Here is a 16,372-nt window from a genome sequence, read left to right on the forward strand (position 1 = left end):
TTCGTCCGATTGTGGTCATGGCAGACACCTGTGTAGGCACGGCAGAGGCCAACACGACATCATGGGCACTGTAGTCCCAACGGGGAACTTGTAGTCCCAGGACAGCTGTCACCTTGCACGGGGTCGACTGAAACCAAGATACAAATACAACAATCTATCCATACACCAAAAAAAAAACCTGTTGGGGTGTATACTGGCGCTAACCAATTGGTTTCATAGGTTACTTCAGGACAGTATTCTAAACTGAATTATTTTTCTGTTCAGTTGAAGGACTTGGGAGGCCGGTTTCAAATCAACTCACTGGAAGGGATTCATTTGATCTGGCTCCTTCCAGCAAGAATTTTCCAGACCGAGACGTCTATGCCATTCTGATAAAGACTAAATGGAAAAAAGATCTTTCGAAATGAAACGGCGAGAGAGAGAGGTTGCAGTGTTCAGTGTGTTGAGGAGGCCTATCGGGCTGCTCTAGTCGAGCTAAATCTAGATCTCTTATTGACAGAGTGTCCAAAAAGAGAAACCTCTCTGTGTAACCTGCATCACCACTTCTACTCCTCAGACCCACATGTTCAAGAATACGATCTTCTTTGCCTGAAGAAGGTCGGAAGGAGCAAAAGCTTGCGAATTCAATTGAATAAATTGGTAAACCAAAGCAATACAGCCTAAATAAATGGCTGCAGATTTTTTGTCTTTTTTAATTTTGCACAAAATTTAAAATTCAAAATAAAAATTCAAAATGTTGAAATAAAAATTTGAAAAATTCAAAATAAAAATTCAAAATTTTAAATTTAAACAATATTTAAAATAAATTAAATTTAAAATTAGTTTTTGTTGATCACTGTAAACAAAATAAAGCTCTGGAGACTTTTTTTTTTTTATAAAGGCTTCAACGCTTTTCGATCAAATTTCTGCAGCAGCGGCAGTAAAAAACCAAAACAAGAGTGTGCATGTGTCAGTGTAGCAATATAGTTTTATTGGTCTAGTTAAAGGATGCAGAACAGGCAGCTAGACAGACGTTCTTGGTAGGCGCTGCCGCAGGACGAAGAAAAAGTCAAAAGTAAAAGACAAAAACAAAAACATCAGCATGAATTTAAAAACACGAGCAGAAGATGCGAGTGGGAATTCTAAACTTTTTCCCGTAAATTTACAGAGACGATTTGAAGGGTTAAAAAATATTTTCTTGAAAAGTAAAAACAAAAAACAATGAGAAGAAAGTTGGGGGTTTAGTTTGGCGGAGGAGGAGGAGGTCAGAGGTCAGAGGCACTGCTCACAGGAAACAGGAAGATGTTCACATTCGGTAGAATCGTTAAATGGCTCCTCCCACTGAGAGGAAACAGGTCCCACTTCTCGGCACTGGCGCCCCCTGCCTGTGGAGCGGGGGCGCTGCAACTACCAGGAGGAGGAGGCGGTGGGGGGGAGGAGGAGGTGAAGGACGTGGAGGAAGAGGAGGGGTGGAGGAGGAGGAGGATGAGGATGGGGAGGTGGAGAAGGATCAGCTGGAGGAGGAGGAGGGGAAGAAGAGGAGAGGTGGAGGAGGGTGAGGGGCAGGGGTCCGGCGACAGTAGGAGATACAGGCGAGGGGTCAAAGGTCCAAATGTGCAACGTCGTGGCAGAGCTCCGCCCACTCACGCAAGGCTCCGCCCACTTTTCCTTTTCTTTTTCCTCTCCCTCCGAGGTGAGTCGTTCTTCACGTAGTCTCAACGGGATGAGAAGGTGTGTGTATGTGTATGTGGGGTTCAAAGGTCGCCGGGGTTGACGATGGTGAAGTCTGAGTCCTTGCTGTGGGTGGAGCCGTCGTCCGGGCTGGACGAGCCCGAACCCGAGGCCATCAGCGGGTCCTGGAAGAGGGCTCCGGCCCTGGCCCCGCCTCCACCTCCAGCAGCAGCAGCAGCAGCAGCAGCAGAACCAGAAGGAGCAGAATCAGCAACGGTGGCGGCGCCCCCTTCTGGCTCCAGCCGCACTGGGCCCCGCCCCCTCCGGCTGGGGGGCGTGGCCCCGCCAGGCCCGTCTCCGTCCTGCGAAACCAGGATGTAGTCGTCCCAGTTCCTCCCGCCGTCCTCTGAGCCAAACAACGCCACCGACTAGGGATGAGTAGAGGGGGAGGAGAAGAAGAAGAAGAAAACGAGGTAAAGAAACACAGTCCAGGAAAAAAACAAAACTACGTAACATACGTGACGTAAGGACTTTTTTGTTTTTCCCCAATATTCTGCACCAATCGAGCGGCTCTGCTGCTGCTGCTGCTGCTGCTGCTGCTGCTACTGCTGCTGCTACTGCTGCCACTGTTTTATGCTGCTACTGCTGCTGCTGCTGGACAGGATTATTCAGGGCTCAGACGATGGGCAACAATCCCGCGCAGAATAGATTTGTAGATTTTTGGGGTCATTTTGCATCGCAGTGCGTCACAACAATCCGACTTAAATTGATAAAACAAACAAACAAACAAATAAATATATAAATCAAAATAATAATCCTGCATCCCGAGAGTCAAAGCCAGCGAACAGATTAATCCACCTGTTGCTCCTGCGGCAGCGTCACTGCCTGCTTCTCCTCCTCCTCCTGCTCCTCCTCCCCCTCCGCGCTCAGGCCCGAGTCCAGATGAGCGTGGTGGCTCCGCCCACTGGCCCCTCCCCCTCCTTCCTGCTGCTGCGTGTGAGTGGCCCCGCCCAGAGGCGTTTCCATGGCGGCGGAGGCGGAGGTGGAGGTGTAGTGGTCGTCGGCGATGGTGAGCTCCTCGTTCTCCTCAGCCTCCAGCTGACTCTGGTTGAAGCGCAGCGCCCCCTTGAGGATATCTTTAATCTGATTGTGGAGACGTCGATGTTAGATAAAATGTTAAGGAAAAAAATTCAAAAAAAATAATTATATATTTATATATATATTTCTATACATATAAATATACAAAATAAAATAATTTAATTTTGATGTAATATCTTATATTAATATTTAAAATATGTATTTATTGATCTATCTTGATTTCGGAGGTTTAATGGAGACATAATTGCAGACAGACTGAGCGTGAGTGTTTTATGCGTGTGTTCGCTCGGCACCTGTTTCAGGCCGGCCAGTGACACCAGCACCTCGTCCTCCTTCTCCAGTTGCTCCTGCAGGATCACTTCCTGGATTTTACCTGTTAGCAGCAACCAGTCAGTTAGCATCGCAGCCGTCTGAGAGGAGACCCCCCCCCCTCTCACTTTCACCTCACCCTCTCACCCCTCTCCCTCTAACTCACTCCCACTCCTCTCCCCCCCCCCCCCCCAGTTGCACTCACAGATGTGTGCGCTCATCATCTTGGCGCAGTACTTGCTCATGGCCTCCAGGTCGTTAATCTGACCCTGCAGGAACGACACCTGCGCTTCAAGGTCTTCCTCCTGTCCAACACACACACACACACACACACACACACACACACACACACACACACACACACACACTGAGGAACGGAGAAAAAACAAACACCCAGCGAGGACGGACGACCTTGAGCGACCCTCACCGTCTCCCTCCTGCTGCCGAGGTTCTTGCTGTGGGAACGCGAGCGGCTGATGTTAAAGAAGGAGGAGTCCTTCCCGTCGCCGCCCCTGCTGGCCGGGAGGGGCGGGGACGCAGCGGCGGACTGGCCACGCCCCCCGCCAGAGAGGCTCTCGGTGCTGGGGGAGGAGCTGACCATCCTGGAGGCGTGGCCTGACCACGGGGGAGGGAGAGAGAGAGAGAGAGTGTGAGAGAGGAAGACGTCAGGCATCAGCTCTTTGTGACATCACAAAGGGAAGATTTCAACCTATTTTGTTGTAGCTACCTGTTGCAGGAGATTTGAATGATTTCCTCTTTTCAATTTTTTTTTAAATCAAATTTGAATGAATCACACTGCATCTAAACTTGCCTTAAAAAAAAACGCTTATGCGTGGCTCATCTCTCTGACTAGTGTTGGTTTCCCTCTGCTGGCCAACATGCGTCATTACAAGCTTGCCGCATTGCAAATTTAATTCTCATAAATTTTAACCTTACTTGTATAAAGTGTCTTTGAGAACTTCAAAAAAGATCTATAAATAATATGTATTATTATTAGTAGTAGTATTATTATTACTACCATCATTATTATTATTCTTGTCATTATTATTACTATTAACATTATTATCATTAGTATTACTATTATCATTATTATATAACACATATTATCATTATTATCAATATAATAAAACAAAAACTAAAGGACCAGCTGTTGACAGGAAATCCCACCTTTGCCCAGGTGGACGGGCATGCTCTCCGACTTGAGCAGGCGGTAGTGCTGGCTCTGCGGCGGGGGCTCAGCCAGCGGGTGCGGCAGGGCGGGCTGCAGGGGTGTTGAGGCTGGGGGGCCGGACGTGGCAGCGGCGGAGTGGAAAGACGAGGAGGTGGTGGTGGTAGAAAAGGAGGAGGCGGAGTGGGCGTGGACCTCGGTGTTGATGGGCGAGACGGGGCCGGCGCTGACCGACATGGCGGGAGCGATGAGCTTCCGGCCGAAGCTCAGCAGGCTGCTGGACATCTTGTTGATGTTGAGCGGCGCCGGCCGGGGAGCGGCGCTGGAGGCGGAGCTGAAGGGAGGAGAAGGAGGAGAGGGTTTCGTCATCGACTATTTACGGCTGCTCCTCACCTCCAACCTGAGCCTGGTTTGAGCGTCGCAGGTAGAGCGTTCTACCCTCTGTGTCCACCAGGGGGCGGCGCAGTTTAGCTGAAGTCTGTCCAGAAGCATTTTTTCAGCACCTTCACCCCCCCAATTCGCACCAAAAGCGTCTGCAGCGAGGTCGCAGCGAGGTCGCAGCTCATTGAAGTGAGTGTGCAAGTTACCACCAGGGGGCAGCGCAGGCGTGTTTCAGAAGCGTCGAGAAGAGTGAAGCCGCTGAAGCCGCTTTGGGAAAACACGCGGTGGCTCCATTTCTCACGCTTCGCGACCGCGTCAATCGCAGCAGGTAGAATCGTTCAAGCAGGAAGTCAGTAACCGGAAAACCCGGTGGATCCGGTTGATTTTCAACATGATATGCAATGTGCTGGATTTAGTTTTCCAATGAGCTGTTTTGTTTTTTTTTGTTACTGTGCAACGTCAACGTGACTCATCGGCTTCAACACTGTTCAGTTCGGCTGTCAAACAATAAAGCAGATTTTACTTTACAACTCAAACTATACTTATCAAAATGCATGTTTACTTTAAATATCTGCATTTTGTATGATACCAGAAGTTCGGTTTTATTTTTATTTTTTTTACACACATCAATGCTTGAGACACAGTTCGGACGGGCAAAAGAGTTTTGTTTCACTGCTGTTTTCCAGAAATACACGCAAAGCTGATTGGTCTGTTTGACTCTGCAGTCAGGTTGGAACCCGTTCAGATCAGAACCCTCAGAACCCTCAGACTGTTTAAACGCATCATCAGAGGTTGTGCTGCCTGTCTAGCCAAATTACTGTGTGTGTGTGTGTGTGTGTGTGTGTGTGTGTGTGTGTGTGTGTTATTGTAAGACCTTACCGGGTCTTCATCAGGTCAGCGCCCCTGGTCTTGTAGTAGTCCAGGTTCTGCTGGAACTGGTAGTTTACAGGTCTGGGATTGTTCTAATGAGGAAAAAACAGGTCGGCACAGAGTTGATGAGTTGTGTGTCGGTGTGCGTGACGCGGGTGGACGACAACAACAAACAACAACAGAATCTGAGTCAAGACGCTTGAGTCAGGAACCTCCATGCCGCCTCCTCCTGATGATGTTGATGATGCTGCAGGTGTTTGAAGCCTGGCGTGCTCCTTCACCTGAGGGCGAGCGAGTGAGCGAGCGATCCGGACCGTGACTCACTCACTGACTCTCTGACTCACTTGACTCATGTCAAGAGAAGCGTGTTGATTCGTTTGTGTGTGTCTCACCTTGGGGTCCCGGAGGAAAAGTGCCTTCTGCAGCAGGGAGTGGATGTCTCCCAGCGGGGGGTAGTGCATGAGGAGGCCCAGGCAGGTCTGGAAGTTACTGGCGATGACTGCCAGGGACAGAAGATTCAGTAGAAATCAGTGGACATCATTTACGTCAGCTGTCCAAGTGGGGGAAAAAAGTCCGAGCTCCGTCGGCTTGACTGCTGTCGATTCCATTTTAAAATTCAAAAGATTCACTGTCGGAAGCCTTCAAACGCGACTGTGTGTACTCTGACTAACTAACAAATAAAGAGCAGCATCTGCAAGTGACCTTTATTGAGTCTAATTCCACAAACGGGAGCTTCTTCACCTTTTTATTACAGCCAGAGAGAAATTAGCAAATGCCCTGCATCCATCCAGCAGTTGACTTGGAGAAAATGACTTTTGAATGCACAATAATTATATTATTGAAGACTAATGATGCCATAGGTGGGAGAAAAAAACCTATGTCTGGATCAAAAAGAAAGATATAAATCCATAATTAGGAAAGTACAGGTTCTGAAGTACAGAACCTGTACTTTCCTTTTTACTTCAGTACTGATGTAAAGTAGTAAAAGTACACATTGTTTTTTTTGTTGCTATTATTGAAACAATACGTTGTTGTTGTTGGTTGTTCAAGTAAGGTAATGCAACTGCAAAAATAAAAAAAAGTTGTGACAGAACAATCTGGACAGAAGTGACCAGAGGTCAGAGGTCTTGATGAGTATCTGGTATTATTATTATTATTATTATTATTATTATTATTATTATTTATTTATTTTTCTCCTTATCATTATTATTATTGTTATTAATAATAAGACTTTTATGTCTTTATGTTGCAGCAGCAGCAGCAGCAGCAGCAGCAGCAGCAGCAGTACGTACGGGCGTCTCGGATGTAGAGCAGCATGGCCACAAAGACGTAGTCCACCAGGTCCAGAGTGATGCTGTCTGCAAACAGGGCGTCCCAGACCACCAGCAGGTCCTGCAGGGGGAACTCTCGGCCAAACAGCAAGCGCACCCAGCGGCTGCAGGGGGAGGAGGGAGGGAGGGAGGGAGGGACACACACACACACACACACACACACACACACACACACACACACACACACACACACAGGTGAGTTTCCTCTTGCACCAGGGTGTGGGGGTCGATGAGGTGATGGGGGGGGCGTGGCCACTGACATGCCGTAGATCTGCGGCGCGATCTCCAGCCGGTTGAGGTGCATGTGCAGCTCCACGTCGTGCTTCTTCACCAGCTGGTCCTGCACGCGGTTCACCTTGGTGACGATGGCCACCGAGGGGCCGGCGTCCTGCGGCCGCGAGAAGGGGATGCTGGTCAGCATCTCCTCTTTGCCCTGGGGGAGGCGGAGGAAGAGTGATTTTTAGCAGATACTTGGACCAATCAGGAGCTTCGATGAGCTTCGGCATCAACACTGACCTTCCTCACTTCCCTCTCGAAGCTGGAGAACCAGGGCTCGGCCGTCTCCATCAGCTGGGAGAACAAGGAACTGCGGACGGGAGGCTGGTATGAGTGTGTGTGTGTGCGTGTGTGCGTGTGCGTGTGTGCGTGTGAGTGTGCGGACTCACTAGGCGTCGTGCTCCAGGTACTCTGGGTCCAACAGACACTTCATCTCCTCGCTGCAACAGATAAAAAAAAAAAGAAAACAAAAAAGCTGTTAATGCTCTTTCTGCTCCACAGATTTCACCTGTTCCGACGTGACCGCCGACCACAGACAGGTGGCGCTGGCTGCTAGGGCTGGCGGCAGCGGAGCCGACCTGGGCGTGGCCGTCTCGCTGGCATGCTGGAAGGCCTGGTGGTCGCAGTGCAGCACGAAGACGATGGGCGCCAGCAGCTCGTGCATGCCCTGCGGGGGAGGGAGAGAGAGAGAGAGAGAGAGAGAGAGAGAGAGAGAGAGAGAGAGAGAGAGAGAGAGAGATGATCTACGGTCAGTCTCTGGTTAACAATGATGCACGAGCTTCCTAATCCGCGGCGGCAGCTGTAATTTGGATGCCGGTTAGCAGCGACTCGGCCGCCAGTCACTTCCACTTTGAGGCGGCCAGTCAGACAAAAGGGGGAGGAGTCTCGTGTTGGGCGGGCAGGCGAGCGAGTGAGCGAGAGAGGGAGAGAGAGAGAGAGAGAGAGAGAGAGAGAGAGAGAGAGAGAGAGAGAGAGAGAGAGAGAGAGAGAGAGAGTCCTACCTGTTTGTAGAGCAGCTGCTCATTCTCGCGGGCGTAGCAGAAGAGGATGTCGGTCAGCTTGGTGCGCACGTCGTCATCCTGGAAGTAGCGAATCTCCGGGAACCTGGACGGGAAGGTTTAGGGGGGGGAAAAAACAGGAAAGAAAAAAAAAATACATTCAATTTGAGATTTCAGCAAAGGGAGTCCAACAATAGGGGGCGCCGGCCACACTGACGTCCTCAGCACGTCCTGCTGGATCATCCCCTTCAGCTCCTTGTCCTGGAAGAACTTGTTCCACAGACTCTGCAGACACACGCAGACAGGAGGTGACTGGAGTGAGCAGCTTCTTAAGGGTCACAGTTACAATCAGTTTGTTTTCAACCAAACTTGAGATCCTCAAACAGACGCTGGGAATGTATATAACTTATTTCAACCAACTTATATAAAATAAGTTGGTTGAAATTAAATGAATTCATTTTAATCCATTTCATGAGACTCATTGAAGCATTGTGAAGAAATTTACCAAACTCTAATTCTATCTCACGGCTAAAGCAGTGATACCCAAAACTTGATATCAAGCTACGACTTGAGCAATTGTCAATTGCAGCTCCCATCCTCAAATTCGTGACAAAACAAGTTGGTCGGGAGTATTTTTAGACACGCGATGGCCTCATCAAAGATGACTTCAGCAGGTTTTATCCAACAGTTCTTGCATAAATCACATAAAGAATCAGCTGATAGATGAACGGAGGCCACGGCAGTCTGCAACTAGTTCAACACACACACACACACGCACGCACGCGCACGCACACGCACGCACGCGCACGCACACGCACGCACAGGCACACACTCACCCCCTCGTCCTGGGACAGAGGGTTGTTGACCACCAGGTCCTGTTGGCCTTTGGCTTTACGAGGGTTTGTGATGTGCTGCAGCAGAAACGCAGAGTGAGACAGTCAGTCAGTGAGATCAGCACACACACCTGCAGCAAACTCACTCTCGCACTGCTGGCTTCCAGCTCAATTATTTAAAAATAAAATGAATCATTAAATATAATAAATAATGAACCGTTAATCAGGGAGGGAGAAACCCCCCCCCCAAAGAAACAGAAACACTCACAGAGTGTGATTTATTGAGCACTCGGCTGCAGGAATTATAATAAACAGCTGCTGCAAACTTCTTTGGGAGGCGGTTTATTTGTTTGATTGTACTGGCCACACGGGGGCGCTCTCACCGTCTCTTTGATCTTCTCGTAGAGCCCCCGGAGCTCCTTGGTCTTGTTGATCCACTGGCCCTTGTCCTCGGGGAGGGCCTCCAGGTACAGCTGACAGACAGACAGACAGACAGGCAAGCAGGTGAGTGCACGCTGCTAGGACAGGAAGTGACCTGGGCCGGACAGGAAATGCAGGTCCTCTGACCTTCCAGCAGATGCTGCGGAAGCGGCTGCTCCTCAGCTGCCCGTTGATGCCGGCCTGCCGGATCCGAGCCTGGTAGTTGCTGTGGAGAAACAGGTCGTCCCATTCCTTCCTGCATGGGGGGGGACGGACGTGCGTGAGCTTCTCTAGCTAGGAACAAAAAAAAGCAGCAGGGTGAAGAAGGTGCGACGGTGACGGGTGAGGAGCTCACTTGTAGGACAGGAAGGTAGACTGAGGCTGCGGGCTGCTCCGGTCATCCAGAGATCCTCCTGTCGACAAGGAGGAGAGGATGTTCAGCAGCAACGTCAAGAGCCGACACCTCCTGCAGGAAGCCTTGGAACCTCCCGCAGGAAGCACTAAGACCTCCCGCAGGAAGCCCCACGGAAAATCCTGCAGGACATCTTGGAACCTCCCACAGGAAGTACTGAGACCTCCCACAGGAAGTGCCGGAACCTCCCGCAGGAAGTACTGGAACCTCCCGCAGGAAGTACCGGAACCACCTCCAGGAAGTACCAAAACCTTCCACAGGAAATCTCGGAACATCCCGCAGTAAGTCTCGGAACCTCTCATAGGAAGTCCTGAAACCTTTTGCAGGAAGTCCCGGAACCTCCAACAGGAAGTAATCCGACATCTTACAGGAAGTCTCAGAACCTCCCAAAGGAAGTCTTGGAGCCTACCACAGGGAGTGCCAGAAGCTCCCGTAGGAAGTACTGAAAGCTCCTGCAGGAAGTGCTGGGAACCTCCCACAGCCCTGATTGCTCGATTCATTTTTCAACACAGCTGAGAGTTCTTCAGTCGGGAGTTTTTCAAATCAAACTCCATCAGTCGGCTGGAACTCTGTGATCCAGGTGCTACTGGAGCAGAACCAGGAAGTGCCCTCACTCTCAGTTCAGTGTTTGCTCTCCTCCTTAGACAGTTCTAACGGCTCTAATTCTGGCCTGCAGGTGGCGGTGGCAGTGGCGGTGACAGCCAGTCGGAGGGCTGTCAGTCAACATCAGCCGGAGGAGCCGGTGACTCCGCTGGGACGCTCAGCATGAATATTCATCACGTCCGCCCACATCCCCCCCCCCTCTGTGTTTTCCTGCCTCACGTCGTGGAACCTGGACACAGAAACAACAGAGAGACGGCGAGGACCTGGGGGCGCCGCCGGGCCGCCGCTCTGACTCACTCAGACCTTTGTCTGGCCGGCTGAGTCCTTCACTGACTGACTGCAGCTACTGAAACTAGAGGCTGTGCTTGCTAAAGCAGGCAGAGCTTTGGGAAGTTAAAAAGAATTTGAACTTAATCAGACACAGATCTTATTTGGGTCTGACCCAGATCTGCCTCATCTCTGATCCGGGTCCGATCTGGCTCCGACCTGGGTCAGACCCGAGTCTGGCCTTGGTCTGGTCTGGTTTTGGGTCAGACCCCGGTGCTGATCTGGTCTTCAGGAGAAGCTACTTACGGCTGTGGATGGTGGCGGCGGCGGTGGTGTTGAGGTTGCTGAGCGGGTCCAGGCCCGTCTCCTGCTGCTCCTCCGTCTGCAGCGGGTGGCGGGTCTCAAAGTTTGGGTGCTGCATGTCCGCAATCCGGGTGGACCTGGAGGGGAGGTTACAGGACAAGCGGTGAGAGTCAGACGAGGACCAGGATCAGGACAAAGATCAGGATCAGAAGCAGGACCAGGATCAGGAGCAGGACCAGGATCCAGGATCAGGATCGGGGAGATACCCACAGTCCAGCTGCTGGACTGGACAAAGATTTTTTTCCCAAGGCAATCATCACATGATGTTACATGACCAACCCATTTTCACGGTCAGGGCCTGATAGTGAGACTCAGGGAAGATCCCAGCCTGTTTCCAGGATGACCTCTGACCTTCCCAGGGCTGGGTGCCATAGGTTAATCTGACACACTATGTGGCCTAATCCAAGGTTAAAACAATCCAGTCCCTTCCTTCTTCCAGCATCAGGCCCAAGACTCAGCACATGGACTGCTGACCTTTGACCTGAGCTGAGCGGTTGGTCCTCCGTCCCGACCTCTGACCTCCTTATATATCCTTATATAAACCCACCTTCCCCCTTCCTCCCAAGGCCGTCCTACCGGTCTCGTAATTCTCCTCAGACTCTGCAAAAAACACAGAGGGAGCAAAAAGAAAAAGAGAAACTTAATGCCTTCAGCACGAAGCCTTGAAGGGCCTGCCAGCGATATGAGGACATGAAAATAATAATCAACAAAGAGGGAAATGAAACCGAAAGGCAACAAGAGCAGAACTTTTCATCCCTACAGCCTGGAGATCTGCTTGGAAGATCTTACTATGTTTTTCCTGTCAAGGCCCCCCCCGCCCCCAAATCATCGTTGACAACCTTTGAAATTTTATGATTGTTTTTTTTTTTTTTTTTAAATGCTATTTAAACTGCGATGCAACTTGGTGTCACCTGAGGGGAAACCACAGGCTGAGACACGCTAATTAAATAGAAATAATCTAATGTGGCAGAGCTCTGATTTCACCTGATCCAATACTGTTCATTTGCTTCAAACAATCACGACTGTTTGTTCCGTCAGACGCTTCATCCAGCCGTGACTTGGCTGATAATAAATGAATGAATAGCCGAGGAGGCATCGGGCTGGAAATGCACGATATTCCACGTTAAAATAAAAAAATAAAAAAAAAGTGGGAGGTCAGCCAACTCAGAAATCCGATATTTTTCTTGTAACAACGATAGTAATTTTTTTTTGGCGGGGGGGGGGGGGGGGGGGATATCATCTTCCCAATTTCATTACAAATAAAGGAGACCAAACATTACCGCTAATCAAATTTGCCCAAAACACCATTGAGCTCTTTTAGCTAATGGAATTTTCCTTGACATGACATGACAATGATAATGTAATGTAACGTAATTATCAGATGATACGATCTGGTCCTGAATCCCGGCGCCTCCCCACGAAGAAAAAAAAAAAAGAAAAAGGAAGACGACGACGACCGCTCCTGCAACACTGACCCACTGAGTCCAAAACACCAGAAAGATTCAGACATTCAGGCTGCAACACTTTCTTTCTTTCTTTCTGCTTTACTACACAGGAATGCAGAACACACGCTCACCCCCCACTCACCCCTCCCCCCCTATTAAGCGTTAAAAGGAGACAACAGACCCGGTGACTCAGTGCTCTGGTGCAGCAGCAGCGCTCCCATAAATCAGCCGTCGGAATTGGAATAACTCTGACTCTGGATGCATAATGCATGCGGCTGTTTTCCTGGGAAACATCTGTTCTCCTCCAAGATTAATGCCGCCGCTCACCTCCGGGGGGGGGGCGTGCGGGCGCGCGGGCGGGAGGTTGAGGTTTACCCCCTCCCGTCCACGGGTTAATAGAAGGAAATCGTCCCGTTAAACATCAAGCCGACTACAGCAGTCCACCGCCGGAGCAGACGACGCAACGGCCCGTTTGTTTGTTTGTTTGTTTCTTATCAGCGTCGTCTGTAAAAGATTCACCGACGTCTCCTGAGAAACGCGTCGCCGGCTGACGATCATTAAGTTGGAGCGTGAGTGGAGGGGGGGGGGGGGGGAAGAAAAATGTTCCCGCACAGTTTACAGAAAGAAAGAAAGAAAAAAATGAAGAGGTTCTTCTTCTTTCTCGTCAGCCAAGAGGAAGGTGAGACAGGTGAGACAGGTGATTTCCTCCGTCACCCCCCGCCCCCCAATCCCTCGCGCCGCCTCGACGTCGAGCCGCGCAACAACATTCACAACTTCATAATCCGGGCTAAATCAGCGCCTGCATAATTGAACGGGTGGCACCTGCAGACGCCTCAATAATTCACCGCACCAAATCTTTCATGAAATAATCAAATCAATGCATAATGGAGCGGCATAAATAAATCAACTAATAGAACAAATTGTGCCCATCTGTTCAAGGTAGGCGAGTCGCTGCACTGATATTTTTTTTTATATCCTACACGGATTATTAAGCTTATTCCACTTAAAAAAAAAAAAAAGAATATTCTCTTCATTACACAAGTTAATATCTTTGTCCCATTATTTAAACTTTTTATTTATTTATTTATTAATTTGAGATAAGAATTCAGAGAAGCGAACCGGATGTTTAAGTTGTAAAGTTTCATTTTTTTTGAAAGTCATCCCTTTGTAATGTGCGACAAGGTGTTTTTGTGAGGGACTTTTTCCAAGACTTAAAATGAGCAGCGGAAGGTTAAGTTTGTGCGTTGGCTGACTGCTGCAGGCTAAAGATCCTTATGCCTCAGTAGCGCTGGCACAAAGAAAAAAAAAAAAAACACACACAAAGAGAAGCTTTTGCCACTACTTGTCGACGCAAAGGCTCAACTCTTGTGAAACTCTGCAGCTCCAGTTTGCACTTCCAAACTGCTGCAATCTCATAACAATACCAAAAATTACATTAAAAAAAAAAAACAGGTCACGAGTTGCTGTACAAGGCATCAAACTGAAACAAATACATCAGAGAGAAGTCAAATCAAGAACTTTATCCAGTTTCTTCTGAATATATATATATATATATATATATATATATATATTAAAATAAAAAGTAGGCCAGCACATGCAGCCCAGCCCTAATGTGATCACAAAGAGTTGAGTTGGTTTTCGAAGCACTGTTGTGCCATCAGTCAGCAGCTGCGGTGGGAATCCGAGGCTGAAGTCCACATGGAGCGAAACACTCGGGCTAAATAAACTCACATGCCTCGACTTCAGAGCGCAGCGAGGGCCCGGGAGCCGCCAGTCACATGATCCGCACCATGAGGGCTGAGAGAATGGGATTCCAAGAAAAGCGCTGCAGAATTCAAAAAAATAAGAAATGAACGGAAAAGATTTCAAAAAGAAAAAGAAAAAGGAAGAAGAAGAAGCCTATCTGACAAAGCCGAGATGAAACCGGTCTCAAATTGCAGGCCTGCGGCGACAGGAAACAAAGCTTGCGGTTTGCTCTAATCTCTGCTTCTTCTCACCCACTTGAATATCTGGACGTCACATCCCGCCAGTGAAAGGCTGAAAAAAACAAACATGTTTATAGCTGCTGGTCAGTGCTCTCTTTCAGGAAGGGAAAACCAAGGCGTGAAAAGCAGGTTACAGTCGAATAGAGAGCAGCAGCAACAACAACAACAACTGGGCTTTTGAACAGCCAGAGCCAAAGCAGAAGTTATTGTGTGTCTAATTGGGAACACAAAGAGACACACACACAACATCAACGGAACCTGCACGCACGCACGCACACTTGGTTGGCTGGATGGATGAATCGGCGCTTGTGTGTGCAAAGAAACTGTGAAACTGCATTAAACCCGTGCCGCGGGGCAGCCAGGCAGTACGAGCCGCTCCCCGAGTGCTCACCGTGATCCGTCAGAGCAGCAGGGTGGGCCGGCCGGTCCCGACAACACGACTCGGTCCCTTCAGCAACACAACGCCCGATGGTGTGACTACTAAAAGCATCTAAAGAGCCCCCCGACCCCGCTCTCTCCCAAATACATAGTTACGCATTTGGGGTAAAGTGGAAGCGTCCGATTTGGGAGCTAGGACGGCTAAACGATTTATCGATCCTGACAGAGCTGAGGAGGGGACTGAAAAAAACAACAGACAAAACAGCCCTGCAAACAAGCTAACATGTCAACACGACGGGCTAAACTACACATTTTGACTCTAAAATACGTTGACAATATGACAAGAGGCCAGTACCGAGGTCGCCACTGTCCCTGCTGGCCAGTCCCACGGCGAGCAACAGGAAGCTAGTTTTGACGTTAGCTAGCTAGCCAGCTAGCCTAGCCGCTAGCATAGCTGCTGCCTGTCACCGTGCCGCCGCAGCCGAGGCTGATGTTGCTCTCACGGGGCCCCTGGCGGCACTTCCCGTTGGGAAGTAGCACGACAGTGAGATCGTAACTCGCACCAGGAAGCAGTGGTCGTGTGTGCGTGTCTGTGTGTGTTTTGAACGCACCTCAACGGGAATCACGCATGACGCCTCATTCTGCCGCCGCCGCTGCGGACCGTCTGGTGCGGATTTGTAAACAGTCGCGGGTCAGGCGGACGCGCTGCTTGGGGACCAGCTGACTGGTCATGTGACCGGGAGGCCGCCCCTTATGACGCCACCGGCTGCTGCAGGTTACCGGCGCGTGTTTTCTTCCTCTTCCGAGTCAAGTGATTCCTGTGTTGTCCCCTTGCTGCTCCAGGTAAGTTGTGTGTTTGCTAACTGTTAACACCGACCAGAACTCTGCAAAAAATTCTTGAAATATATGAATTTCCACTGCAAAAATGTCGTATTGTCACACACATTTGGTACGCTTGCTAGTTTTTTTTATTTTTATTTTTTAAACTTATGTCATTGCTCAAATAATAAATTGAATAAGTTGGATATATTAAAGCTAGTAGCTAAAGAGTCAACAACAACAATAAGCTTTGTATCACAGACGTTGGTCAAGTGTTAACCACCAATGTCAAACTTCTTGACTGACAAGATCATACGTTGCTTTATATTTGGTTGTATATTGTTATTGTTTTTTTATTGGTGAGTGACATGTTGCCATAAGTGAGTCATGTTTTTAAGCATGTGAGGGTGCAGGGCAGTCACGCAACATAATCTGTAGCAGGCCACCTGGTGGCGCTGTGTCATTGACATAGGTTCATCCTCTCCCTGTTTTACAACTCCCCAACCCATTATGACAATATAGAAATACTGACTTTAAAGTAGGAAAACCTACACACGTGCACCTGTATGTCATGAAGGCCAATATTTATACATATGTCTTAAAAGAAGCAAAAGGGCTAACAGTCTTTTTTTTTTTGTTATTTCTTTTTTATTTAGGCGGTTTTATGGAGATGAAATTGCAGATTTTTTTTTTTTATCCGTAAGATCAGCTAACAGGCTAAAACACAGCAGCACTGAATCAAAGTCAAAGCAAAGCTGCAGCCACT

General features: G+C 49.0%; 1 protein-coding gene across 2 annotated transcripts; it reads right to left on the reverse strand.

The window, feature by feature from the left end:
• Positions 1-1,486: 1,486 nt before the first annotated feature.
• On the reverse strand, positions 1,487-15,554 carry tbc1d5 (TBC1 domain family, member 5). Of its 2 annotated transcripts, none has more exons than XM_076043892.1 (21): positions 15,399-15,554; positions 10,923-11,056; positions 9,690-9,747; positions 9,482-9,590; positions 9,298-9,387; positions 8,918-8,992; positions 8,299-8,366; positions 8,085-8,187; positions 7,662-7,750; positions 7,473-7,523; positions 7,324-7,393; positions 7,068-7,240; positions 6,769-6,911; positions 5,869-5,975; positions 5,486-5,568; positions 4,225-4,559; positions 3,485-3,672; positions 3,263-3,362; positions 3,042-3,121; positions 2,509-2,793; positions 1,487-2,078 (listed from the first exon to the last, which is right to left on the reverse strand). In XM_076043892.1, the coding sequence occupies exons 2-21, from the start codon at positions 11,035-11,037 to the stop codon at positions 1,734-1,736; spliced, it is 2,667 nt and encodes an 888-aa protein (XP_075900007.1). In that variant the 5' UTR covers positions 11,038-11,056; positions 15,399-15,554; the 3' UTR covers positions 1,487-1,733. The 2 variants fall into 2 exon arrangements, with proteins under 2 accessions (XP_075900007.1, XP_075900008.1); XM_076043893.1 differs by lacking the exon at positions 15,399-15,554 and adding an exon at positions 11,527-11,583.
• Positions 15,555-16,372: the final 818 nt, after the last annotated feature.

The sequence above is a fragment of the Nelusetta ayraudi genome, unplaced genomic scaffold (assembly GCF_046127955.1).
Source record: "Nelusetta ayraudi isolate G7.1 ecotype Tasmania unplaced genomic scaffold, CSIRO-AGI_Nayr_v1 ptg000079l, whole genome shotgun sequence".
NCBI lineage: Eukaryota > Metazoa > Chordata > Actinopteri > Tetraodontiformes > Monacanthidae > Nelusetta > Nelusetta ayraudi.